The 27,995-nt window shown below is 42.0% G+C and overlaps 2 protein-coding genes across 2 annotated transcripts in view; both read left to right on the top strand.

The window, feature by feature from the left end:
• Positions 1 to 27,692, top strand: part of LOC120718205 (NACHT, LRR and PYD domains-containing protein 12-like) — a 39,047-nt gene extending 11,355 nt beyond the window's left edge. Inside the window, exons 8-12 of the mRNA XM_040006631.1 lie at positions 175 to 348; positions 5,815 to 5,988; positions 26,489 to 26,535; positions 26,711 to 26,746; positions 27,688 to 27,692. Of these exons, the coding sequence (XP_039862565.1) occupies positions 175 to 348; positions 5,815 to 5,988; positions 26,489 to 26,535; positions 26,711 to 26,746; positions 27,688 to 27,692 (436 nt within the window). The remainder of the gene's footprint in view (positions 1 to 174; positions 349 to 5,814; positions 5,989 to 26,488; positions 26,536 to 26,710; positions 26,747 to 27,687) is intronic.
• Positions 1 to 27,995, top strand: part of LOC120718210 (NLR family CARD domain-containing protein 3-like) — a 104,186-nt gene that overhangs the window by 11,335 nt on the left and 64,856 nt on the right. The window lies entirely within an intron of this gene.

The following is a 27,995-nucleotide window of genomic DNA, read 5'->3' as shown; positions in this document are numbered from 1 at the left end:
TTCCTGATGTGTTTAAAATCAGACAATAGCAATTCCAACCAGTCCTTGAGGAACATTAAATATTGCCAGATATAGTCACTTATAACTACACCATCAATGCATTTTAATTTCAGTGTTGTTGTTTTGTTTTTTTATTAATTTATTATTTTTGTCTTTGTGTTGATTCTTTTTCAGACTGAGTGTCTGTAACCTCTCACAGAGAAGCTGTGAAGCTCTGTCCTCAGCTCTCAGCTCCCAGTCCAGTAGACTGAGAGAGCTGGACCTGAGTGAAAACGACATAGAGGATGCAGGAGTTAAGCTTCTGTCTGTTGCACTGAACAGTACATATTGTATACTGGAAACTCTGAGGTCAGGATTCAATCTTTGTCACTGAGCATTATTTAGAATCTGTATTGCATTACTGAATATATGTCTGAAGGTTATAGTATTAACATGAGCCTTTTATATACCTTTGGTTGGATTATTTTAAATTACTGTTTACAGTTTTTTTTATAATACTGCAATAAATCCCAAAGTCCTTTTTGTTCATGTTATGTTCTCTAATACGGACATTAAAGATACAATTAAAAATACTGTTTCAACTCAAACACCAGGAATCCAGAAAGGAGGAACTAACACTGAAACTAGAAACACAGGAAGAGACTTATACAGATAAGTGGGTACGATGCAACAAAGGGCAATGGAAAATACAGGGCTTAAATATACAATGAGGGTAATGAGGGAATGGGAACATGAAATAACACAAACATCAAACCAGGAACACAAGAAACAAGGAACACTAGGGAGGCACAGAGACAAAACCTAAAAGCTGGAAAATCACAGTGATCTAAAGATAAATTAAGGAACATGAAATACGAAAGACAAAACTATGAAAACCCAACAAAATCCCAGAACACTGAATAAACAAAACTTAAACGCAGAGTCATCTGATCCTGGACCATGACAAGTAGTAACAAGGACTGTAAAGAGAAACTATATCCATTCAGAGAATATATTTCTCCCATATTATCATTATAGTTTTAATTCCTGTTGAATATCACCGAGGGAACATTTTACCCTGCGCGGGATATGTTTACCAGGGCCCCGCCCTGGAGTCAGGCCCAGGGAGGGTGCCCAAGGGTGAGCGTCTGGTGGTCGGGCCTCAGTCCATGGGGCTCAACAGGCACAGCCCGAAAAGGGGACATGGGCCCACCCTCCTGTAAGCCCACAACTCGTAGTGGGCGCCATAGGGGTCGGGTGCATGGTGTGCCTGGCGGCAGCCAGGGGCAGGGGCTCTGGATGTTGTAGGGCTGTCCTGGCTGACATGCCTCTACAATGTTGCGTGGAGATCAGGAGCGCTACCCCTGGACTGGCAGACCGGGGTGGTTGTCCCAATTTTTAACAAGGGGTACCGGAGGGTGTGTTCCAACTACAGGGGGATCACAGTCCTCAGCATCCCTGGGAAAATCTATGCCAGGGTGCTGGAAAGGAGAATTTGTCCATTAGTCTAACTTTGGATACAGGAGGAACAATGCGGTTTTCGTCCTGGTCGTGGAACACTGGACAAGCTCTTTATCCTCTCAAGGATACTTTAGGGTGATTGGGAGTTTCCCCAACCAGTCTACATGTGTTTTGTGGATGTGGTGAAGGCATTCAACTGTGTCCCTCGGGGTGTTCTGTGGGAGGTGCTGCAGGAGTATGGGGTATCTGTCCCATTGCTACAGGCCATTCGATCTCTATACAACTGTCACGGATTGCCGGGGCAAGCCGTGTGGAATGTAGAAAAGGACCCAAAAGGCAGCAGCTCTGGTGCAGGTGAGTGTTTATTTACAGGGGTGTAAGTACAAACAGCGGTGGCGACAAAACATGAAACCGGAAACCTAAACTGGGTAAACTAATAAGACAAACCAGAATGAGGATGCAGGGAGGTCCAGAGAAATACATACGGGGAGACGCAGGGAGACCGAGGGGAAACAACACAGACGAACCAGCAACTACCATAACAGAAGACACAACTTAAATACACTCAGAGAACACAGGGAGATTACACACAGGTGGGGAACACAGGTGACACTGATAAACATAACAAGACAGGGCAGGAGTGAACACAACATGACGCATACTGACGAGAGACTGTCAAAGTAAAACAGGAAGTACACAGAGGTTCAGACAGGAGGAGAGAGAGCACGGGGAGAACACAGACATAACAGGCTGGGGGAAACATGGAATAAACACAAAGAGAGACGAGAGCTCATAAATACACAGAGGGGCACACAGGGGGTAAGAGTCACAAAGGGAAAACACTTAGGGAACACCACAACAGGACACCTCAGAAAACATGGCCTAAATAAGGAGCGAAAATACAAGGAAACCAAGAATACTGGGCCAACATGGCCCAGGACCATGACAGTACCCCCCCCCCCCCCCCCCCCCCCCCCCCTCAAAGGCTGGCCCCAGACAGCCCAACAAGAAAAACAGCCAGAAAAAACAGAAAACAACCCGACCAGGGCGGGCGGCGGGGGCCCAGGACGGAGGGCTCGAGGCAAAACAAAACAGGAGCACCAGAAGGCCAAAAGACAAAAAGAAAAACAAAACACGAGACCCAACCCAAGAAAACCAATGAAACGAAACACACCACAGCCCAAGAAAAACGGAGTCCAAAACAGAAAGGCCCAGGGGGCCGACAGCACAGGAGTCCAAGACAAAAGAGGTCAGGGGGCCGACCGTGCGGACGGCAACGGCGGCGACGTGGATACAGTTCGGGGGGCCGGCCGTGCGGACGGCAACGGCGGCGACGTGGATACAGTTCGGGAGGCCGGCCGTGCGGACGGCAACGGCGGCGGCGATGGCGGTCCGGGGGCCGGCCGCGCGGAAGGCAGCGGCGGCCACTCAGGCGATGGCGGTCCGGGGGCCGGCCGCGCGGAAGGCAGCGGCGGCCACTCAGGCGAATAAGACGACGGAGCAGTTCAGGGAGCCGGCCGCGCGGAAGGCAGCGGCGGCGACGAAGGAGACGACAGAGCAGTTCAGGGGGCCGGCCGCGCGGAAGGCAGCGGCGGCGACGAAGGAGACGACGGAGCAGTTCAGGGGGCCGGACGGGCTCCTCGGGCCCTCCAGCTGACGAGGCAGAGGGCCGGACGGGCTCCTCGGGCCCTCCAGCTGACGAGGCAGAAGGCCGGACGGGTTCCTCGGGCCCTCCAGCTGACGAGGCAGAAAGCAAGGGCCGGAGCGGTCCCTCGGACCCTCCAGCGGAGACGTGAGGCGAAGGCCGGAGCGGTCCCTCGGACCCTCCAGCGGAGACGTGAGACAAAGGCCGGAGCGGTCCCTCGGACCCTCCAGCGGAGACATGAGACGAAGGCCGGAGCGGTCCCTCGGACCCTCCAGCGGAGACAGGAGACGAAGGCCGGAGCGGTCCCTCGGACCCTCCAGCGGAGACTAGAGACGAAGGCCGGAACGGTCCCTCGGACCCTCCAGCAGGAGTCACCACTAAGCCAGCAGTCATGGAGTCCTCTGGCAAACACGAAGGCAACTGGCAATGCACTGAGCACGGGCTCTGCACAGGCAATGCTGAGATGGCGCAGTTCTCAGGTAGCTGCTTAGACTTCAGGGGTCCAGAATCAGCCGGGGACTGAGACCTAGCCTCTGGGGAAGCCCTGGAGCGGCAAACTGTGCCAATGGCGGCTGAACCATGAAAAGCACCTTGAGACGAAATTAGACTTTCTCCCTGCATGGAGTGAATGAGTGAAACCGGTGATACTGGAGCCAGAGCTACAGGTAGCGGGGGCACTGGAGCTACTGGGGCCTGCGCTACAGGCGGCACTGGAGCTACTGGGGCCTGCGCTACAGGCGGCACTGGAGCTACTGGAGACTGAGCTGAAGGCGACACTGGAGCTACGGGAGACTGAGCTGAAGGCGACACTGGAGACTGAGCTGAAAGTGACACTGGAGACTGAGCTGAAAGCGACACTGGAGACTGAGCTGAAAGCGGCTGCGGGGGAGCTAACTGAGCTGGGAGTGGCTGCGGGGGAGCTAACTGAGCTGGTGATATGCTGTTCACAATATCATATGCTGCACAGAACATCGCCCCTGAATGAACAGTCATACAGTCCGAAATTGAAAAAGAGTCCTCACTCACCACAGCCGGCGATTTAGAAGCCCGAACGTCCGGCTGTGGGGTGGCGCGCTTGCGGCGCGATCGGCGTTTCCTCCCCGCAGACGGCTCCGACGGGCCGGGCAAGATCACATCCGGCGAGTCGGGCAGCGAGGCAGGAGTGGCTGAGAGAAGGTGCGGTGTGAGCCGGAGAAAAGCCTGCATGGTCGGAGGGAGCGACTGCAGAAGCCATGGCAGGCCAGAAAAGAGCCGTTGTAGTCGACTTTCCACGGCACGACGGAGCTCCTCTGGAGGGTTCTCTAGCCATAGCCCGAGGAGAATCTCCACATTGTACGTAACGTCGTCCTGGAGCTCCTCGGACGGATTTACTGCCGCTGGGTCCATGGTGGCTGGTTCGTACTGTCACGGATTGCCGGGGCAAGCCGTGTGGAATGTAGGAAAGGACCCAAAAGGCAGCAGCTCTGGTGCAGATGAGTGTTTATTTACAGGGGTGTAAGTACAAACAGCGGTGGCGACAAAACATGAAACCGGAAACCTAAACTGGGTAAACTAATAAGACAAACCAGAATGAGGATGCAGGGAGGTCCGGAGAAATACATACGGGGAGACGCAGGGAGACCGAGGGGAAACAACACAGACGAACCAGCAACTACCATAACAGAAGACACAACTTAAATACACTCAGAGAACACAGGGAGATTACACACAGGTGGGGAACACAGGTGACACTGATAAACATAACGAGACAGGGCAGGAGTGAACACAACATGACGCATACTGACGAGAGACTGTCAAAGTAAAACAGGAAGTACACAGAGGTTCAGACAGGAGGAGAGAGAGCACGGGGAGAACACAGACATAACAGGCTGGGGGAAACATGGAATAAACACAGAGAGAGACAAGAGCTCATAAATACACAGAGGGGCACACAGGGGGTAAGAGTCACAAAGGGAAAACACTTAGGGAACACCACAACAGGACACCTCAGAAAACATGGCCTAAATAAGGAGCGAAAATACAAGGAACCAAGAATACTGGGCCAACATGGCCCAGGACCATGACAACAACCATTGCAAAAGCTTGGTTTGCATAGCCGGCAATAAGTCGGACCTTTTCCCTGTAGGTGGTGGGCTTCGCCAGGGCTGCCATTTGTCACCGATTCTCTTCATAACTTTTATGGACAGGATTTCTAGGCGCAGCCAAGTGGCGGAGGGCTATCACTTAGGTGACCTCAGAATCTCATCTCTGCTTTTCGCAGATGATGTGGTTCTGTTGGCTTCATTGGGTGATGGCCTCCCGCTTAAGATGCAGATAGCCACTGTGATATTCCCCAAATGATAAGTGTTTTCCACTGTTAGATTACCACAGATACATGACTTGAAGAAGTCACTGGAAGAAACAACATTGCATTGTGTTTTTTCAAAGGTTTACCCGCAAAGCCTCATGATTTAAAACTCCTGCAATACACACCGATGTGGCAGAATCTGCAGCTTTCACAATCCTCTTCTTCACACTGAAGCCGTTTCAGATGTTCTTTGCTGTAGTCTACTGCTAAACTAGAAGAGGTCACAGTATTGTTTTTGTTTTGTGTTTTTATTCTTTTTTTTTTTCAGTTGCTGTTTTACAATCCTAACTTAAATTGAATGGATGGAATGAATGAGGGTCCAGCAAAGAGAGATCTTCAGTGAAAAGCTTTTTAGATTAATTTTTATTTTGTGTCTGTACAGTCTGTCAGGCTGTCTGATCACAGAGGAAGGCTGTAGTTCTCTGGCTTCAGCTCTGAGCTCCAACCCCTCCCATCTGAGAGAGCTGGACCTGAGCTACAATCATCCAGGAGACTCAGGAATTAACGTGCTGTCGGATGGACTGAAGGATCCACACTGGAGACTGGACACTCTCAGGTATGGAGAGAATGTCTGATAAAGGAGGAAGAGCTGGAAACATATTATGTCCTTTAATCCCTGTTTATTTCATTTAGAGTTTGCAAGGAACACTGGGGGGTGGGGTGGGGGGATGTACTTTTGCAAGATTTATTTTATTTATTTTTATTTATTTATAAGGAACCCCTTTAGCTTCCACAATAGTGGTTGCTAGTCTTCCTGGGGCCCAAGCCATCAAATACAATCTAATAAAACATTACACAATAACATCGATGCAAAAATATCCACATAATTTGGCTCTTACAGCCACAGTGAGGTTTTACAATTGTTAAAATATATGCATATAAATATCAAAAACATTGAGGCACAGTACACAAAAATCCAAAACAAATCACAACATTGCCTTCTTACAATATTTACAATAATTAAAAACATTTAAAAGTGTAAACAGGCTTTTGATTGATTGATTGATTGATTGACATACCTTTATTAGTCCCACAAGGGGAAATTTCATGAGGCTGCCGACCTATTGCACGCAATGGCGGCGCCATCTTACCCTCCGACCATACATACATTACACAAAACATCACATGGGGAAGACAGGTCAGAGAGGTATAACAATGAAAAATGCACCACATGAGGAAAGATAAGGAGAAAAAATGACTCGCCCCAGACTGAGCTCCAACAGGGAGATCAGTTTGAGAACAGAAAAAAACACCTCTGCACATAGCACATGAAAAAACTCTTAATAAACCAAAGAAACACATGACAAGCAACAGGGGTGGGTAAAGGGTGCAGCATCGGAAGGGAATAAGCGTTGAAGGCATTTGGAAAGGGAGGGGGGATGAGTGTGTGCATATCAGTGTATATGTATGTGTGTGCGTGTCCAGAGTTCAGCTGAGACAGTGTCCTTCGCCCTGCTAGGCTAAGTAAACAGTCATCCAGGCAACCCAGCTGGCCTTGCATGGAATGGGAAGGAACAGACTAAACACAGTCGTTATCAGGGTGTTGTTGTTCAGCTGGCGCCAAAGGGGTATCCGCATGAAGTGATGGTGGTTTTTACTTTAGTGTGAACAGCTCATATGAATTTCAAAGCAGTTCTACAGTCCAACACTGGTCTCTCAATCTCCTGTTGGAGAGTCGCGAGCTTCACCATACTTGCGTTCTGTGATGTTGTCATTTCTTGTGCTCAAGGAGCCGATTTCTGAGAACTCACGGCAGTGTGCCTCCCCAAGATGTCATCCAATTTGCGCCCAGAGATGTTATTCCGAGCTAGCCCTTCCGAGATGTATCCAGTCTGCAGTCAGAGATCTTATTCTGAGTATTCACAGCAGTCGTAGCCTCTCCAAGATCTTATCCGTGCTGACTCAATGAGCCCATTTTGAGAAACTCACGCCTCTCCCATCGTTCCAATCCCAGCGGGCAGCCTTGTGGGGATTTGAACAGCCGGTTCCGCTTTCTTAATTCTTCGATAAGTCAGGGCCAGGCCAGCTCCGATCAGCCAGAACCCTGTTACCATGGTTCCGAATAGGTAGATATCGTCAGCACTCAGGCTCACCCAAGCCCAGACTTCTCGTTGAGAAAGGGGTGTCAATTGCATTTCGGGACCAGTTGATCCAATCCATAATTCCTCTTTTAGGTTTTAGAGAACAGACTGTGAGAGAATGTTCCAGGGAAAAGTAATACAAAAAACACGAGACTAGACAAGGACATAAGAGGCTAAGCAGGGAAGCTAAGGGAGAGGAGGAGGAGGAGAGGAGAGGAGAAAAGTGTGACCGCCTTCGTCAAGAGCAAGAGCAAGAAATGTTTTAAATGTTTTCATAAACTTAGGAATAGTTGCTAATACTCCAATTGCATGAGGCAATTTATTCCACTTAAAAGCTGCTCTAAATATAACAGAGTTTTTCAAAAAGTTACTTTTAACTCGAGGAATTACTAAATTGCAGTTTGTTAAAAATTGTGTAGCATGATTATGTATTTCACCTGGATACTGCAGCTGAGCAGAAATAAAATGTGTTTAATGGTATTGCTTTCTTAATAAATAAAAGTAAGCCATAGTATAATTTAGCCAAATTACAGGAAGCCAAAAATGTTTATTATGCATTCGATTGATACTGGTATAGTATCAACATCTCAACACTAATCTGGCCGCCTTATTCAGGACTAACTGAAGTTTGTTAAGCTCTGTCTTATTAGCTGCTTGAACAATACTCCAAATGAGACAATACTAGTGCATTAATGATATCTTTCATGTCTTGATGCATCTCAACCATCCAGGAAATCATTAGCTTGTCCTAGGTCACGGTTTCCTTCCACATATAGCTTTGCAAATATTGCATAAAAAGCGCTTGCAGGAACAAAAACATAATATTCCAGAAATATTTGCCAATCCGATCAGCTGTTTGTAACACTTCCCACATTGAAACAGAAATCAGCGCGAACTATCGCATGTCCGCCATTACCTGCCCGAAACCGGAAGTGACGTCATTTTTGCGGAAAATTTAGTTTTTTTACTTATAGGCCTTAAAAGCCTATACTGGTGTTTTTATGAGTCATGTTTGACTTTATGCTTTTCTGAATAGTTGCTGGGATGCTTAAAACTCAAATTGCACTGCTTAACCCTCTGGGGTCCAGGGTGTAATTGGCTGTTTTTGACTACTTTTGATCTTACCTCTATATTTTACCTTTAAAATGTGTTTTTCTTGCCTTGTTTGGTATCATTATTTTCAGCACAACCTCAAATATCTGAAATTTGAGTTATTTATTCATTTTGGTATACTATATTAGCACAGTTGATCTAAATGCAGACAACAAATTCAAAATCAGAGTAGAAAAAGGTTATATTTTTTACTGTAAAACCCACAAACATGTTTAACGAATCATTTTCATAACTTGAAATGCAAATAGAAATTGTACATTTCTAAAAATTGTGCACAAGTTTTGCAAACAACAAAGTTATATGGTACTATTTACCAAAAAATGCAGCCAAGGCCTCAGGCGTTTTTTATATAACCATTTATATCTATTTACAGAACAATCAGGTGTTCTGCATCAAATAAGAAGGCACACAAATTATTTGTGCCAGTCCAAAAAATGTAGTTTGTGTTCAGTATAAGACAGAGGAGAACACCACAGGCCTAAACCCTGCAGGTCTGACAGCAGGTGGTGTATCAGTCCAGTTTTCCATGCGGGAACAGTGTTTACACTGGAATCTGCCTTTGACGGCTTTTTTTGGAGAAAATATGAAATTCAGCAGTATAACTGACACGCAATACAAAACAATAACTACACAACACACTAACTATAGCCTCCAAACACGCTAAACGTCACTAATGTCTCACATATGAAAACTCGCTCTCTCTCTGTCTTTTGCTCGCCCGCTTTCCGTTGCCGGTGTCACTCCTAAAAACTTCCCCTTCTCCCTAAACAACCAAATGTCACATGTTTGCCATATCATTTTTTTGATTGACTGACATGGTAAAATCTAACACCAATATGGAAGGGTTGTTTTTTCTTTTTCTTTTTTCACTCGCAAGCGGAGAGTGTTTGCTAGCGCTGTCTGTAGAAAACGCAGTTTTTACCGTTCTTCCTGCCGTAAACACCACTGTTTTGTTCCGAAAAAAACATCGCCTGCATTTTTTAATCATAACTCTGGTTTTAAGTGGCCCATCGAAATAATTCAAAAACTGGTATATAGTTTGAAGTCTGCACTTTTGACCCAAGTTGAAATGGAGACTCTGACTTACTGCATCTTGTAGCTGTGTCGTCTTAAATTGGTCATGTGATTTTGACGCGCCGGCGTATTTAACGTTTTGAGGGATAAGCCTCTTAAATTTCTCCAAGTAGAAATATATGTAAAAAAAAAAAAAAAAACAATTAAAAAAAAATTTTGTAGTTTATTGCACTTTTTTGCAATTTATGTAGTTACTATGGACTTAATGCATACATATTATTAAAATATGGGCTATAACAGGTATTGATGTATAGCAACTTGAAATGCTCCCAAAAATGGGACTACAGCATGTAAAAATATAAAGTAAGCTCTGGCATCCTTGGTTCTATGGTAGGTCTTAAAGGGTTAAGAGTTGTCACTGGCCGAATAAAACATGGCGGAATCATTGGCATACATTAAAAGATGAGATTTACCCAAGATACATAGCAGATCATTTGTGAAAACTGAATAGAGAAGTGGACCGAGGCAGCTGCTTTGGGGTATCCACAGTTCATGTTGCAGCCCTCTGAGAAATGACCATTAGAATAAACCTTTTGCCTTCTTCCAGACAAAAAAACTTTTCATCCAGCGCAGAGCATCTGATGAAAATCCACAACATTTTAGGTAGATTGAGTAGATTATTTTCTGTTAAATAATGTTGAATTTATTCATAATCAGTTCTCTCCATAACTTTACTTAGAACAGGGAGTAGACTAATAGGTCTGCTACTGACACCATTAAAACTAACATTCTTATTTTTTGGAATAGGAATTATTTTCGATTCTTTCCACTGTAGTGGAAATAAGCTTCACACCAAACATCTATTAAATATGTGACATGTAGGAAAGGACACAAACTTTTGCTCAAAGCTGCAACTTTGAGCAGTTCACCATCTATATTATCAGAACCTGAGAAATTTTCAAAGGAAGGGACATTAATAAACGATCCACCGTCTTAACATTCATGGCCTCAAGCTTAAATTGGCATCGCTTATTATTCATGATAGCATCCTGTATAAGACAGCATGATAGAGTGGGATCTCTTCTGCTCATATTAGATTTCAAATTTGTTATCTTGTTGCTGTAGTAATTTCTTAAAATAATTGGCTATGTCCTTAGCTTTACTTATAAACATTCCATCCATGCTGATGTGTGACACCACCGGAGCGAGATCTCTACCCATTATATTATTTAAAACTTTCCACACATTCTTGCTGTCCTTATTGGCCTTCTTGAGCTTAGGTTGATAGTGTACTTCTTCTTACACCTACTGTCTTTTTCTGACTATAAGGCACACTTAAAATCCTTTCATTTTCTCAAAAATCAACAGTGTACCTTTTAATCCTGTGCTCTTTATGTATGAATTCTGGTTGTGCATACTGACCTTAAAACAATTTTATGTGGTGCGTGGGTCTCAAAAATCTGTCAAAAAATGTTTTAGTATGACTTTGGTATTCTAACGCTTTATGGATTGTTGGAGCATAACGGCTACTGTAGTCAGCAGCCTCTTGGAGTAATGTGAGTCCAAACTCTGCTTTAGGTCCCAAAGTCAAACGAACACTAATAAAATGATCAGTGTCGCTGCTTTACCAGGTGTAGCAATTAAATTTAACATCCAGGCAGCCATGAAAACAGAATTTATTAACTTTAATGGAGTTAGAAGTTAGCAGGAAGTTAGCTTGCTAGTTTCCACCTAAACATGATATACCATGTTCTGACTGAGAGATTTCTGAAAAAATTAAAACGTACAACTCTGCCATCAGTTCCAACACAAATGAAGACAGAAAACCAAACAGCTGTGACATTTGTAGGGTTACTGAAGTTGGACTAGCTGGTATATAATGATGTGCTACGTCACCGCTAGCAACACAGCTATGTTACACTGTTAGAAAAAGCATCTTGAAAAAACGGTGATATCCCAGCAGCTGGGGCGCCAAAATACGACCGTATAATTACAGAAAATACGGTTATTTCCAGTAATGAAAATACAATTAGTTGCGCTAATTTGACATGGGATCTCGCCTTTTTCAAGTGCCGCTAAACATTAAATTAGGAACATGTTAATGTCATTAAACAATGAAATCATCTATAAATAGGAAAAAAAACATCTTAAAAAAACGGTAATATTCCAGCAGCTGGGGCGCCAAAATACGACCGTAAAATAACAGAAAATAACTGTCCCATAAAAATACGGTCATTTTCAGTAATGAAAATAGAGTTTGTTGTGCTAATTTTACATGGGATTCTGCCTTTTCCAAGTGCTTTTAGACATTAAATTAGGAACATTTTAACGTGATCAAACAATGAAATTACCTATAAACAAGGTCACTGAATGTGGCAATATGAATCATAATACGTAAATGTACAGAAATATACAGTTAACAGTTGGTTTAAATAATAATGGATTGCATGCCCTGGGACAGACTGACAGAGGCGAGGCTGCCATATTGCACCATCGGCCCCTTTGGCCATCACTAGTAGGCGGTAGGTGAAGAGTCTTCACCACGGACACAACAACGGAGAGTGTCCGAGCCAGGGCGCAAACCGGCAACCTTCTGATCACAAGGCGAACTGCCAACTCTTGAGCCACGAACGCCCTAACTAGTGATGATAATTATACTTATGTGATGTAACACAAGCTCATAGGGATCATGTTATATGCTTTTCCATAGCATTACATTTGAATTCAACAGTTCAATCTTTCAAATAACGGACAGATATTTGTGAAATCATGATACATTTGTGAATGTATTTTAACAATCTAAATATGCATATGTACAGACAGATACATTTAATAATCATGAAAATTATGTTGTATTACATTACAGTGATTTAACGTTAATTTACATTCAAAATGCGAAGTCAAAGTCTCTTTACGTAACTTTAATGATATTCTAGAAGAACAGAACATTACTGTAAAATGCAGTAAAATACCTTCATATTAGGGTTTTTTCCTACGGTCGCAGCCATACCCGCAATCTTGTTGTTGTTAGTTCACATTCATTGGCCGATGCTTAGCGTCATGTTATTTATATTAATTGCAATTCCTACTTCTACATTTCTTTTTCAAAATATATAATTAGCACAGCGTGGCTGTGCAATGTCTTACATTGTGGCATGCAGAGGAATCTTAACAAAGAAGCTCACAGAGAAAGATTGAGCTTGTTATTCAACCCCAAGCTGGTAGGGGGAGCTCTTTATTTAAAACACTTGCTGGTGCTACAATGTGCCTCAAGGTTCAACAACAGCACAACTTAAGTCACTCATGGTACAGCACTCTCTCTACAAAACAACAACTGTCAGTGACTCTGCACCACAGCGTAAACACAACATTCAAGATAACAGTTAAAAGTAACATAATCATAAACAATAAAACAAGAACATCTAAACAGCAGTACATGTCCCAACGCATGATGGGAGAGAACTAGCTGTTCCCCCAACACGCCACAATATGTTTTTTTTTTAGTTTTTATTCCTATTAATTATATTTTCACTTGTTACCTCTGAATTATTGAATCAGACCTAGGTGACATGAAATTTTCAGCAAAATTATAATTCAAATACTCCTTTAATGATTGATTATTCTCATTAATCTTCGATCATTTTATATATTTTTCCATAGTATTACATTTGACTTTAACAGATCATTCTCTCACATAACAGACAAATATTTGTGAAATTATGATACATTTCTGGATGTATTTTTACAATCTAAATATGCATATGTACAAAAAAATATATTAAAAAAAACAGGTAAATTGTGTTTTATTACATTTACAGGGATGTTATGTTATTTTACATTTGACGTGTCAGATCACAGTCTACTTATGTAAATGTAATGTTATTCTAGAAAAACAGTACACAACTGTAAAATACACAGTAAAATAATTTGACATAACTATTTTTTGGAACAGTGTAGCATAACATAAACACAGTGAAGCTGGAGGATGAACCCTAACTTTTTTTCACTCGATAAAAGTTAACGTGAGAGTTCCCAATGGTTTGGGACAAATGCAAACTTCAGTCAGGAGAACAACTGAGATAATCCATCCACAATACAAGGTTAGTCATTAATATATTGCAACAACATGGGAATAGAGCAGCTGTGAGGGAATTTGACATTAATGAATCAATTGTACAGAAGTGCAGGAAGCAAGAAGAATGAGTCAAGTAAAGTTTGACTTAATCTGACTGTTTTCAATTTCACTTCAATATTATTTATATAGTGCCAAATCACAACAACAGTCGCCTCAAGGCGCTTTATATTGTAAAGTAGACCCTACAATAATACATATAGGGGGAAAAAAACAACAATCATATGACCCCGTATGAGCAAGCACTTTGGCGACAGTGGGAAGGAAAAACTCCCTTTTAACAGGAAGAAACCTCCGGCAGAACCAGGCTCAGGGAGGGGCGGCCATCTGCTGCGACTGGTTGGGTTGAGAGAAGGAAGACAGGATGAAAAACATGCTGTGGAGGAGAGCCGGAGATTAATAACACGTGTGATTGAGCAGAAAGGTCTATTAATACATGCTGAGTGAGACAAGTGACTGAAAAGGAAATACTCAATGCATCATGGGAATACCCCAGCAGTTTACACCTATTGCAGCATAACTAAGGGAGGATTCAGGGTCACTTGATCCAACCCTAACTATACCATCCATCCATCCATCTTCATCCGCTTTATCCGAGGCTGGGTCGCGGGGGCAGCAGCCTAAGCAAAGAGGCCCAGACCTCCCTCTCCCCAGCCACCTCCTCCAGCTTATCCGGGGGAACACCAAGGCATTCCCAGGCTACCCAAGAGATATAATCTCTCCAGCGTGTCCTGGGTCTGCCCCGGAGCCTCCTCCCGGTGGGACATGCCTGGAACACCTCACCCAGGAGGCGCCCAGGGGGCATCTTTGTCAGATGCCCGAACCACCTCAGCTGGCTCCTTTCGATGTGGAGCAGCAGCTGCTCTACTCTGAGCCCCTCCCGGATGGCCGAACTTCTCACCCTATCTCTAAGGGAGAGGCCAGCCACCCTTCGGAGGAAGCTCATTTCTGCCGCTTGTATCTGCGATCTCGTTCTTTCGGTCTAACTATACGCTTTTTTAAAAAAAGGAAAGTTTTAAGCCTAATCTAGAGATAGTAGAGATAGTGTCTGTCTCCCGAATCCAAACTGGAAGCTGTTTCCACAGAAGAGGGGCCTGAAATCTGAAGGCTCTCCCTCCCATTCTACTCTTAAATACTCTAGGAACAACAAGTAAGCCTGCAGTGCGAGAGCGAATCACAGATACTGGAACATTTTCAGGAGCAGAAAAACTAGTCCAGCTGGATAATAAATATATTAATAAATATATTATTATAAGACAGATATTAGTGTAAGGGGTCTTCAAGGAGGCCTTTTGCCAGATCATTAATGATAACAGTTTTTTGCTTACCATATATTCACCATTTGGATAGATCTCTGTATGCTTGCAGTTGTATGTCTGGCGCAGTCATTTTCAGAAAAATCCACCCTTTTGACCTCATTCAGGTCAGATAATTATCTATACAGAGACAGGGCTAGAACATATTTATCCTATTGTCCCACAAACACTGGAAGATGTGAAAACTGTTGATCAAAAAATGAATTAATTCAAATTAATTAATTAATTAAAATACTTAAAGTTAATAAAAAATAAAAATGAATTGTGAGAGGACCTGACAATCACAGAGACATAGCCTGTTAAGAATTTTATTAAAAGTAGAATCTAAGAAATACTTTTAAATCTGAGACCATAAAATCCAGTTGTAGTTGTGCTAACACACCCTGTTGCCTTGACTCCTCTCTCCTTGTATCCCTTCCTTGCATCCTCTGCTCATATCTCTGGTGGTAGGGGCTAAGATGTGGAGCAAAGGAGGACACACTGTAAATTTAGCATGTTTGAATTAACTATGTGAGATAAAGAGTGGTGGTGGAGATGGACTACATTCACTGGAGCCTGACCGTAAAATGCTCTGAAAGGGTGATGATTTCAAAATGAATCCTAATGGCAGGTGAAAGATGCAGAGACAGGTGAGGAAGTGACAAAAATGAGCATTTAGTGGCCAAAACTCCAAAATCATAAAACTGTCAATAAAACAGAAATCCAATGCAGGCACAGGAAGAATGAAAAACAATAAGAGCTGCATGAATTCTCCAAATGCTAAGGAAAGGTGCTTCAATTCTTCTTTTATTGCCTCCTTTAGCAGGGGAGACACTGGAGCATCCTTTATGAAAGGAGCTAAATACTGTCCTTTAATTGATAGCTACATGGCATTTGTAGGCTCTTAACCTGTAATGATTTATTAAGCAAGCTGGGAGGAGGAGGACAGAGATGAAGCACAAAGATAGTGAGAAATGAGCTGATTGGCTGGTGTGTATATTTGAGGATTGGTGGCTTTTTGAATTGTTACTGGAGGTTATAGGCTGGAAGTTTACATCAACTATGGGATGAAATCACTATCCCATTACTTGGAAAACAGAACTGAAACTGATAAACAAAGAATGTGGAGAAATGGCTCAGTGGAGTATATTTAAGTCTAAAGTTAAGCAAGAGTTAGATGATGTTAGGATTTGGAATTGACTCGTACCTGTGGATTAATTATTGCATTGCAGGGGCGATTCTAGGATTAGAGCTTTGAGGGTGCTGAGCACCCAGAGAGCTGCCCAGCCAGGCAAGATAAACTTTACACGTCACTATGAGACTTCTTCCCTGTCTCTGTCAGTCCCTGCATCCTTAAATGTCTCCAGCTGTCCTGAGTTCCCTCTGACTGTCTCCTTGGTGCATTTAAACCCCTGCATCCTCCCTGTCCTCGTCCTCTGTTGTCTTCGTCTCCAATTATCAGTCATCATAATTTTACCATCTCTGTGCAAGTCTGCAAATTTCTTAATTAAATCATAAGATTCTTAAATTCATCAAGTCTCTCTGTGCCTGGGTCCTCGTCACAAAACATGACATCGCTGTTTTGTACATTTTAAGACAATGTAATCCCACATTTGTGAAAGAAAAGCAAAACACTTTTTTGAAGTAAATCTTTACTGCAGATACTAATTTTACTAATTTAATAATACTAATTTTGTGTTGTAAGATTTATAAGTTTCATGCTTTCATAGTGGTACTTGGGAGAGCTTGACATTTTTATCAGGTGGTACACACTGTAAAAAGTTTGAGAAACACTGAGAAGTGTATGTGTGATTAAGATCAAGGAACTGACCTCCCAGCCCATTGTTCCTTCAGTGGGCTGGTTTCAGTCATTATGCAAATGTACTGTTTATAAGATTGGGGAAACCTGCAGTCAGCTGAGACCGAAGAAGTCACTTGGATGAGTGATGAAACGTTTCTCCCACAAAATGCTACGTCCAGATGAACAGAATCAACTTTTGGAGAAGTGTATGTGTGCTTCTGGAAAACATTTAAAGCTGCAGTACAGAATCTTTGAAACTAGCTAGCTTACAACATTTTTATAATATAAACAGAGCACTTTGCTTCTCTTTACAGCTCCTCACCCCACCAGGGCTGTTTGGCACTTTCTGATAGAGTGCAAATGTGATGTATGTACTGCAGCAGTCATACAGACAACTGGATGGTCCAAAGCTTGGCCTACCTATTACTGGCTGAGGTTTTAGTAGAGTTGTGGCTGAACCACATAAAAATATATCATTAATTTTAATCTCCCCAATCAATTATAATGTTATGTTGGAAAATGTTATGTTGTTGTTAAAGGGTCAAAAATGTTTCAACACAGTTTGTTTTGCAGATTCTGTATAGCAGCTTTAATATAGGGAGAACACAACTTCCAGATTGTGTGAGTAAAATTAGGTTTTTTTTCTCTTTGTCAGTTTAACAGTTTCTGTTTTGCCTGTCACTGTTCCCTGTCTGTTTTCTTACCTGTTTCTTCCTGACCTTGTACTTTCTCCTCACGTTCCCCTTTTTCCTCTCTCCCTCTTTGGACTGACAATCATACACAAATAAATTGTATTCAATTAGATGAAAAAATTACATTAATATGAAAAAAAAATACTATTAAGATCACTAACAAAAAGTCCTCTCTCAGTGTGCTTTCAACCAAAAGGCAAATAACCAAACCACATGAACATCTAATAAAAATATAAATATTGAAACACTGATCCAACATTATTCTTGATTAACGGATCATTTGATTTTACACTTTTACCTGAATGTGGCTCCTCTTTTTGAAAAAACTTCCTCATATCCATTATGAACCTGGCTGTCTCTCTGTACACACACACACACACACAACAGGAGTTATAAGGTTAATGGGCATTCAGTCAGTTAGCTAGTTAGTATCCATTTCAAACAGGACAGTGGTAACAACAGTAGGCTACGGACAATTATAAGTTTTAGATTTTAAATAGGCTGTATACATTTCAATGGGGGTCACAGGGTGGTCAAATGTCGCTGATTTTACTACAGAGCAGGATGGATTGTAGGTTAGCAAACATCGTCGGAAAAACCCTTTTCAACACTGCAGGTTACCTGGGTGTAATGTTTTTCAGCTAAAAAGAAACATGGTCTGACTCCTACCTAACTATATAAAGAGTAACCTAGGGTTAATGCAGTTGAGAATATGCACAAAGCGAATTGTCAGGAAAGAGATGGCTGTTTGGAGACACACCCCTTTTATTAATATTTTGAAAAACAAGTTATGGGTACATATTTGCATAACTTTTTAGGTATATGTACAAGTAGCGGTAATTACAAGTACAAAACATGTACTGTGCTTCATAAATGAGTAACAAATGTAGTACATAACAATAACCTACAGCACACCAGAAAAATAGATTCGGACTACCTTTTAGGCTCAGGTGCAGTGACACGGCTTTAACAAGAAGAAAAGTCAGTCATTCACCACCATCTTTCTCTTCTTCCTGCGCACTAAAACCACCAAAGTCCTCTTCTCCAGTGTTGGATACGAACAGGCTCAGGATGGCTTCGTCATCCACTCTCGGCTTCTTTCCTTCGTTGTCACTTTCAAAACCAAACAAATCCTCGTTGTCAGTGTCAGAGTCGAACACCCTCAGAAGGGCCATGGCGGTGTCCTCCTCTCCATCATGCAGCAGTCCAGCAGTATATGTCCTGTTTTAAGCCAGGCACAGTCTCAGCCACCATCGCTCTGGCAGAAAGGGCGCTAGAGCCAGAGTAGGGGAAAGATGAGCTGGAACAAACCATTTTGGGAGAGGGGGGTTATCTATACTTTTGTTGTTAAAATGTTACGTCTCAATCAAGTTCTGTATGCTTTTTATATTTTTAGTAGTGTGTCACACAAACAGCAAATATTGTCAAAAAAAAAGTAAGAAATCTTTGAGGGTGCTTCGATTCATTTTAGATTTAGACCAAAATTTTTTTAGCCCAAAATAACCCATTATTTTGGGCTAAAAAAATTTTGGGCTCACCTGTACTGGAAAGGTCACCTGTACTGTTCCAGAGGTTTTCAACCATCCGGCACAAGCAGAGGCGGCTCACCAGCAGAAGAAACACAGTGCTACAAAGGGAGGAGTAATGTGCTCACTGGCTGTGATTGCACATCTTCCTTTTTTTTTTCTCTGTTTAATAAGGTGAGCAAGCTTTCAGTTTGTGTCGTGCGTCACGCTGTGGACTATCAGACTGCACTCTGTTGCAGCTATTATTTGTTTTGTTTTTTTCATTTGTATGCTAACTATCAATGCATTGTGGCGCTAATCGGCTCTTCCAAAAAACGCATGGTTCATTAAAATCATTTGGTAATGTGTCATAGTTCTGTAATATATCAAAATATTACAATATTTATATTAGTTAAATAAGTGGTTGGTTGCGGTGGAGGGCACTGTGACATTGACAAGTGAGGTTCGTAATTTGCCTAGCAGCCTCGGTTTTGTTTACTTAGGGTAGATGTGCGTCATGTTTGGGAGACGGGTTGGGTGGGTTTTTTGGTTTTTGTTTATTGTTTTTTGTTTTGTGGCTCATATGCGTGTATTCTATTTTTCTATGTTATGCAAGATTAAACTGCTGAATTTGATCACTTATATTTATAATGACTGATGTCCAGGGTGGTGTGAAGGCAGAGGGGGGAAATCTGCTGTTGATCTCATGGAACGTGAAGGGGCTGGGTAGTTCTATAAAAAGGGGAAAAGTTTTCAAGCATTTGAAATCCTTATCTGCAGATATTATCTTTCTGCAAGAGACTCATATTAAAAAAGATACACAACATAGATTAAAGTGCAACTGGGTATCTCAGATATATCTGTCACCATTCACCTCACACGCACGTGCTGTCGCAATACTATTTGGGAAGAATGTCCCATTTCAGATTACTTCTGTGGTTACCGATCCCCTAGGTAGATATATAATGGTCTCTGGTACCATAAATTTTCACCCATTAACACTCCTAAATATATATGGCCCAAACACATATGAAATGAGTTTGTTTAACCATTTAAGACCTGCCATAGTACCAAGGCCGCCAGAGCTTATATTATATTTTTACATGCTGTAGTGCCATTTTTGGGAGCATTTAAAGTTGATTTACATCAATACAACCATTATAGCCCAAATTTTAATAATATGTAAGTATTAAGTGCATAGTAATTACATAAATTGCAAAAAAAGTGCAATAAACTACAAAAAAATTGAAAATCGTTTTTGTTTTGTTTTTTACATATATTTCTAGTTAGAGAAATTTAAGAGGCTTATCCCTCAAAACTGTAAATACAAAAAAGTTGCACAAAATAGTTTCCCACCACAGGAAATTTATTTTAAGTGTCTTCATAATTTTATTTTTGAAATACACCAATTTTCATATACTGCAGGAAAAACGAAAATAAATATTATAATGCAAACTTGCAAATAAACAGCATGTGCATCAAAGTAAACTATTTCCAGCAGTGCAATATGAGTCCTAAGCATCCCAGAAACGACACAGAAAGTCATAAAGTCAAACATAACTTTTAAAAACACCAGTATAGGCTCATAAGGCCCTGATGGTAAAAAACTACATTTCCGCAAAATGACATCACTTCCGGTTTCAGGCAGGTCATGGTGGACATGCGATAGTTCACGCTGATGGATGTAGGAAGTGTTACAAACAGCTGATCGGATCAGCAAAGCGTGTTTCTGGAATATTATGTTTTTGTTGCTGCAAGTGCTTTTTATGCAATTTTTGCAAAACTATATGTGGAAGGAAACTGTGACTTAGGACAAGCTGATGGCATAAGATGTAAGTACAACTCCTCCGGTTTCATATGCAAAAACAATTATTGCGCTAGCTTAAGTGGTTGCAGTGCTACCGGGATTTAAAAATAGTTATGCAAAACGGAGCATGCCCGCTCCGACCGGCTTTAAGGGGTTAAGAGAATTTTTTATCTGCTCCCAGATAACGATTCTAATATAATAGTGGCTTTAGATCTTAACTGTTACCTTGACCCCTTCCTACATAGATCCTCTACACAACTAGTGTCAGAAACACCATCCTCAAAACTATTTGGTGCTCTGCAAGCCAGGCTAATAATTTGAGTTCGCTATGTGAGCTAATGCTTGTGGAGGATTTTAAAAACTCTGTTCCTGAGTGTATTGCTCTTTATTTAGGTGAACAGAGGGTTTCCACTTTACAGCAAACTGCCACCTTGGCAGATAAGTTTAAGCTGACTCATAAAGCAAATGCTGTATGACATGATATCCCTCTGTGCCGTAGTACATCTTGGAGAGCTAGGAGTGGGCCAGTTAACAAGGCTAATGTAACTGTGGTTTTAAGATCTAGGGCCAAACTGTGTTTCTTCTGCCACAAGCCTGGCCATGTGGTTGCTAATTGTGTGAAACTGGCACTTAAGCGGAAAACGCATCCGAAGGGAAGAAGTCCTGATTTGAAAACAGTCAGTCGTGGTTCCCAAACTGACAAGGTTGTCAGGCCCAGCAAAAGACCACACTTGGGGCATAGTTGCTTAAGGGGCTCATGTGGTCAGTGTAAGAGGTGAACTAACCCTGAGCTGCCACTGGTTGACCATTTCTCAGGACCTCAAAATAACCTGCAGTGTGACAGATTGTGTATAACACCACCACTCAGACCTGCACACCTGGCTAACAAACATGCCTGTACCCCTGACCTGAGGAATCATCTGAAAACTGTTCCAGTAAGGTCTTCTAGTTGCCTGCTGGGTTCTCCACATGTGATGGCTAAAAAAATTCCTGGCTACCAGATGGGAGACTGTTTTGACGGTCTGGGGCCACCCTCAGTCAGTGTTTTAAACCCACTGAGATGGGGTTGGCAGCTTCCGCAGGCAATGCCTAACTGTTGCTGTGTGGTTTGGCAGATGAAAAGCCTACAAATTTGGTGGTGCAACGGTTATGGATTTGATTAATTGTTTTGGTTATCGTAACGGGTAGAACCATTTGACAAACCATGGGTTTGTATTTATGGGAGGGGGTGTTACGGCCCTAGCAGGGCCTCTTCCTGAAGTAGCCTGTGTGGGTGTGTCCTACCAGCTCTAATGCCTTAGGTGTCACCTTTTTCTTTTGTACAGCTGACTCACATCAGCAATTAAAGGTATTTAAGCCCAGAGAAAGGTGAGCTCTGGGCCAGAGTGCCATGTTAGTGGTTGTAGCTAGTGAGCTGTGTGTTTGCAGCTAGTGAGCTGTGTGTTTGCAGCTAGTGAGCTGTGTGTTTGCAGCTAGTGAGCTGCGTTCGGTGGCTGTTTACTCCTGCCAGTGTTTGGTGACTAAACTCTTTTTTTGACTTACTTTTCAGTTTATTGACCAACGCTTGAGTTTTGTTTGTTTCCTTAAATGGTGATAGCGGCTTGTCCGTTTCTTTCAGTTGAGTTATTAATAGAAACTTTAATAAAACTCTTTAATTTAACCCTTTTGCCTCCTTGTCTCCTTTTTCCAACCCGGACATTTTTTGTTACTTTCCCTCATCGCCTTGACTCTTTTAGGGGAACGTAACACTGACCCTGCTAACTTTAGGCTGATAGCACTTCAAAATTTTGACCGTAAGATAGTTACAAAAATCCTGGCTGCTAGATTGAACAAACATTTGGCAAACATTATTCATCCTGACCAGATGGGGTTTATCCCTGGTAGACTTTCCTTTTTCAATGTTAGGCTCAAGGTTAGACTCAATATCATCTATTCCGACTATAAAAATTCTAAGGGAGCCTCTGCTCTAGCCATGAATGCACATAAAACATTTGACCAGGTCGAGTGGCCTTACATGTTTGAGTCACTGCGCAGATTTGGATTTGGTGAATCTTTCATTTCTTGGGTGAAACTGATTTACACAGAACCAATGTGCTCTATTTTGACAAATAACAACCGGTCTGCCCCATTCCTTCTGCAGCGCTCGGTGCAGCAGGGCTGTCCACTATCCCCAGCACTCTTTGCCATCGTTTAGGAGCCTCTCGCTGTGGCTATAAGAGAGCATCCAGATATCAAGGGGCTCCAGGTTGGAGGTGTTGAATCATTAGTTTGTATGCTGATGATGTAATACTGTACTTGCAGGATGCTGAACAATCAGTTCCTCTGCTCCTCAGCCTGATTACAGCTTTTGGTAAATTATCACGATATACCATTAACTGGTCGAAGAGTGAGTTTATGCCTCTTTCCAACAACAGCTCGCCAGAATTCCTGCAGCAAGTTCCATTCAAAGTAGTTAGGTATCATCTAAGCTACCTTGGCCTGATCATACCTAGAGATCCCAAATTAATATTTAAATTGAATTTCACTGAGTACCTGTGGTCTAAAGCAAAGCATTGAATACTGGAAAAAACTACCTCTGTCAATGATTGGATGCATTAATTCAATTAAGATGATTTCTCTTCCCAAATCTTTATATCTATATCAAAATCTCCCCATTTATCTTACAGCGGCCTTTTTCAAACATTTGGACTCAGTCATTCAGTCCAATATTTGGAATAGTAAAAGGGCTAGAATCTCTAAAGTGCATTTGCAGAAAACCAAGAGAGAAGGAGAGCTGGGCCTGCCAGTTTTAAACATTACTACTAGGCTGCTAATATCAGAGTGTTAGTGTTCTGGCAGCAGGACTCCCCTGATGACCAGGCATCAACACCCCCATTGTGGGTTAGACTGGAAGCTGAATAAGTGAACAATTCCTCCCTGTCGGCTATGTTATTTACCAAGTTTGAAAAATTGGACTCTTATAAATGTCTGGGTTTTGTATTAAAACAATCCATTAGAATTTTGAATTAAATTAGACGTTTTTTGGAACTGCCAGACACATCTGTACAGATGCCAATATGTTTCAATCATGACTTTATGCCTCCTTGGCAAGATAAGACTTATCATGACTGGAGAGAAAAGGGTTTACTGTCTATTAAGGATATGTATATTGATAATAAATCTTTTTTATTTGGTCAACTAAAAGGGAAATATAATCTGCCACATTCAAACTTTTATAGATATCTGCAGGTCAGGCATTACATCCCATTCAAGTTTAAAGACTTTGCAACTCTACCATCGGAGCACGGGATCTATGAAATCCTCAAGAGCCGACCTGATTCCAGACATCTTATCACAAAAACTATACAATTATTTGGTGACTCTATTGTAGTGCATACCGTTGGGATTAGGCAGGCTTGGGAGAAAGAATCGGGGATGAAGGTGCCTGAAGTGTCTGTCCAAAATCCACTCCTGCTCTATAAACAGCAGACACCAATTAATTCAATTTAAAATCCTCCACCGGTTACACTATTCTAAGGTCAGACTGCACAAAATTTTTCCTTCTGTCTCCCCAATATGTGACAGGTGTAGACGGACAGAAGGTACGTTGTTCCATGCCTTTTGGTCTTGTCCCTCATTAACAGGCTTTTGGTTTAAAATATTTGACTGGTACTCCAAGGCATATATGAAACCTCTACAGCCCGAACCTGAACTTGTAATTTTTGGGTGTTCTCTGACGTCAGAGCTACTCCCAACTGCAGGAGCCACTGGAGCTAGGTTTGATTGTCGCCAAGAAATTAATACTGAGGGAATGGAAGTCCCCCACCCCTCCTTCCTTTCAGTTGTGGGTAACAGACATGATGTCCATAATACAAATGGAAAGGTTCAGCAAAGACTCAAAAGATTCTCTTCTGAAAGTTTGGAACCCCTTTTAGGAATACTTTGCAAAATCCAGATTGGGCTGAACTAGATTCAGATTTGTAAACTTTTATCAACTTCAACTTTTTGTATTTTATTCTGTATTGTGAAGTGCAATTTTGTTTGAATTAATTGTTTGTTTTTTTCTGTAATGCATCTGAGCCAGTTTGTGTCTGTCTTTGTTTTGGGTTTGTTTTTGTTTTATTTTTTGAAAATTTCAAACAAAATTATCAAGATGATGTTAGGATGGAGGAGGACGGAGATGATATCCATAAAAAGCTGACTGATCTTAGAATAAATGCAGTTGAAGAAGCTGTCCAAGTGAGTAGAGGAACAGTACAGAAGACAATGGTACCGAATGCAGCAGTAAAGGACAGAAAGAGCATTCAGGCAGCTTAAAAGAAACACAATATAAAGAAGGCTCAGCAGTAATGAGGAAAGAGGAAAATTAAAAGAACATACTGGCAGGAATACTGCAGTAATTTAGGAAGAAGCACACCTATTGAGAATGTGTGGAGTCAGGAAACAACTGCAGAATCCAGTATTAGTAGGTCAAGGAACAATAGGAAGTATGGATTCAAAAAAGCAGAGATCCTGGCTAAAAAAGTTAATCAAATCCTTTGTGGAAATAATTGAACTGATGAAGATTGGTGTGAGAGAGAACAAAAACAAATCATGTTGAAATGTTAAATCAGGAAAATCCTGGAGAAGATGATAGATTTAATGTTAATTTTGTAAAGTGTGAATTCAAAGCAGCTCATAAATGCATAAAACGTACTTCCCCTAGAAGGATCAAGTGTGTTAAATCATGATGAAGCAGTTAGGGGATGAAGGACTGAATGTTCTGCTGCTCTTAGATTAGATTAGATGAAACTTTATTAATCCCTCGGGTGGGTTCCTTAAGGAAATTCAGTTTCCAGTAGCATAGCACCGACAGAAATGACATGTTACAGATACAATAAAGGGGGATGAGAGTAAGGATATAAGCAAAAATATACCATATATACAAATATGCACATATATAAATATAGAATATATAATATGGATTAATATAAAATGGAAATAAAATAAATACATGCTATGCTGCATGGGGATGCTGCACCCACTCAGAGGTCAGAGGTCATGCACAGTAATCACACTGACACCAAGAGAAGAAAAACAGCTGGCAGCAAAGGCAGGGAGGTGTCCTTTCCAGGAGAAGAGGAATATAAAGATGGGGGCGATCGTGGCTCAAGAGTTGGGAGTTCGCCTTGTAATCGGAAGGTTGCCGGTTCGAGCCCCAGCTTGGATACTTCAACCTGTTGCCTACTGGTGGTGGTCAGAGGGCCCGGTGGCGCCAGTGTCCCGCAGCCTCGCCTCTGTCAGTGTGCCCCAGGGTGGCTGTGGCTACAATATAGCTTGACCATCACAAGTGTGTGAATGTGTGTGTGAATGGGTGGATGACTGGATGTGTAAAGCACTTTGGGGTCCTTAGGGACTAGTAAAGCGCTATACAAATACAGGCCATTTACCAATGAATCAGTCATATTTCATACTAATACTGATAGCGATAGATCCAGATCATCAGCAGTTTGATCCACATATGGATTTAAGTGTAGTTGTAAAAATGTTGGACTGTTCCTTTATCAGTATCTAACAGTATGTGTATGAGAGCGATGCAATGTCCATGTGTGCATGCTGAAAGAGACTGTGCTGGTCTGACCCCCCTCCTCCTTTCAGGGTGGAGCCTGCTGGAGTCCAATGGTTGAGACCAGGGTTGAAGAAGTGTAAGTGTGTATTTAATGTGATTCATGAAAACAAAGCAGTACACATTCAACCATCTTCAAACTGTCACATCACTCATTCACATCTGTGATGTCAGGTGTCATCATCAAAGTGTCAATCAATGAACAAATGATGGATCAATAACTGCAGCTGGATTGTGTTTGTTCTCTCCATCAGATTCCTGTCAACTCACAATCGACACAAACACAGTACACAGAGAACTTAAACTGTCTGACAACAACAGGAAGGTGACACGTGTGATAGAGGAGCAGTCATATCCTGATCATCCAGACAGATTTGATGTTCATCCTCAACTGCTGTGTAGAAATGGTCTGACTGGTCGCTGTTATTGGGAGGTCGAGTGCAGAGGAGACATTTATATATCAGTGAGTTACAGTGGAATCAGAAGGAAAGGAGGGAGTAATGACTGTGTGTTTGGATGGAATGATCAATCATGGAATCTGCTCTGCTCTGGTGATGGTCCTCGTTCTGTCTGGCACAATAACAAAGAAACATCCATCTCCTCCTCCTTCTCGTCCTCTGTCCCTAACAGAGTAGCAGTGTATGTGGACTTTCCTGCTGGCACGCTGTCCTTTTACAGAGTCTCCTCTGACATTCTGATCCACCTCCACACCTTCAACACCACATTCACTGAACCTCTTTATTCTGGTTTTTATGTCTGGTCTGGTGCCTCAATGTGTCTGTGCTGAGTTGAGCTTGACCTTCCTTGATAATTCAGGATGGAAGGATATCATGCACAGAATTTGAGTTTCTCAATTGTTCAATTATTCCCTTAAGAGTGGGGAGTGATAACAGCTCAAAGTGAGAAAAGGTGGACATGCACCCTAAAACCGGAACAGGGTTCAGCACAAGACAGTGAGAGTGTGAAGCCTTCAGTAATAAAACTTTTCCACTAAAATGATTAAGAAATTGCTCACAGAGAGCCTGAGAGGCCGAGCTCGAAGAGTCCGGACAGGGATTTATCACTGAATTAAAAATGTTGAATAACATTTGGGGGTTGTGGCTATTAGTCTCAATAATATCTTATAGGAAAGCTGCTTTAGCTGCCTTTACGGAGTTCTGGTATAGAAAGCGGCTCCTACAAAGAATGTCATAGGATATCCGAAGCCTGTCTTTTTTCTACCTCCTTTCAGATTGACAGCAGACACGACGTAAGGCTCGTATAGTGTCATTTAGCCATGGTTGATAAGAAGTTCTGGGACGTTTCATCTTTATAGGGGCCACAGTATCTAAGATGGAACAACAGGTGAATAGCATAGCGTTGGCAAAATCATCAACCAAGGGAGGTGTGTAACAGTTAATATCAGTGAAATCTGGATCAAAAAAGGCAAAGTTTAGAAAGGCCGTAATGAAGTTAGCCACAGTCTCACAGTTAATGATACGTACAGGGCGATGACAGCCTTTAGAATTTAAATCAATTGCACATAGCTCAACATCAAAC

Source organism: Simochromis diagramma, unplaced genomic scaffold (genome assembly GCF_900408965.1).
Source record: "Simochromis diagramma unplaced genomic scaffold, fSimDia1.1 OVJJ01000520.1, whole genome shotgun sequence".
Classification (NCBI taxonomy): domain Eukaryota; kingdom Metazoa; phylum Chordata; class Actinopteri; order Cichliformes; family Cichlidae; genus Simochromis; species Simochromis diagramma.
The sequence above is the reverse complement of the archived record's forward strand: the minus strand, read 5'-3'. Positions and strand labels throughout refer to the sequence as shown.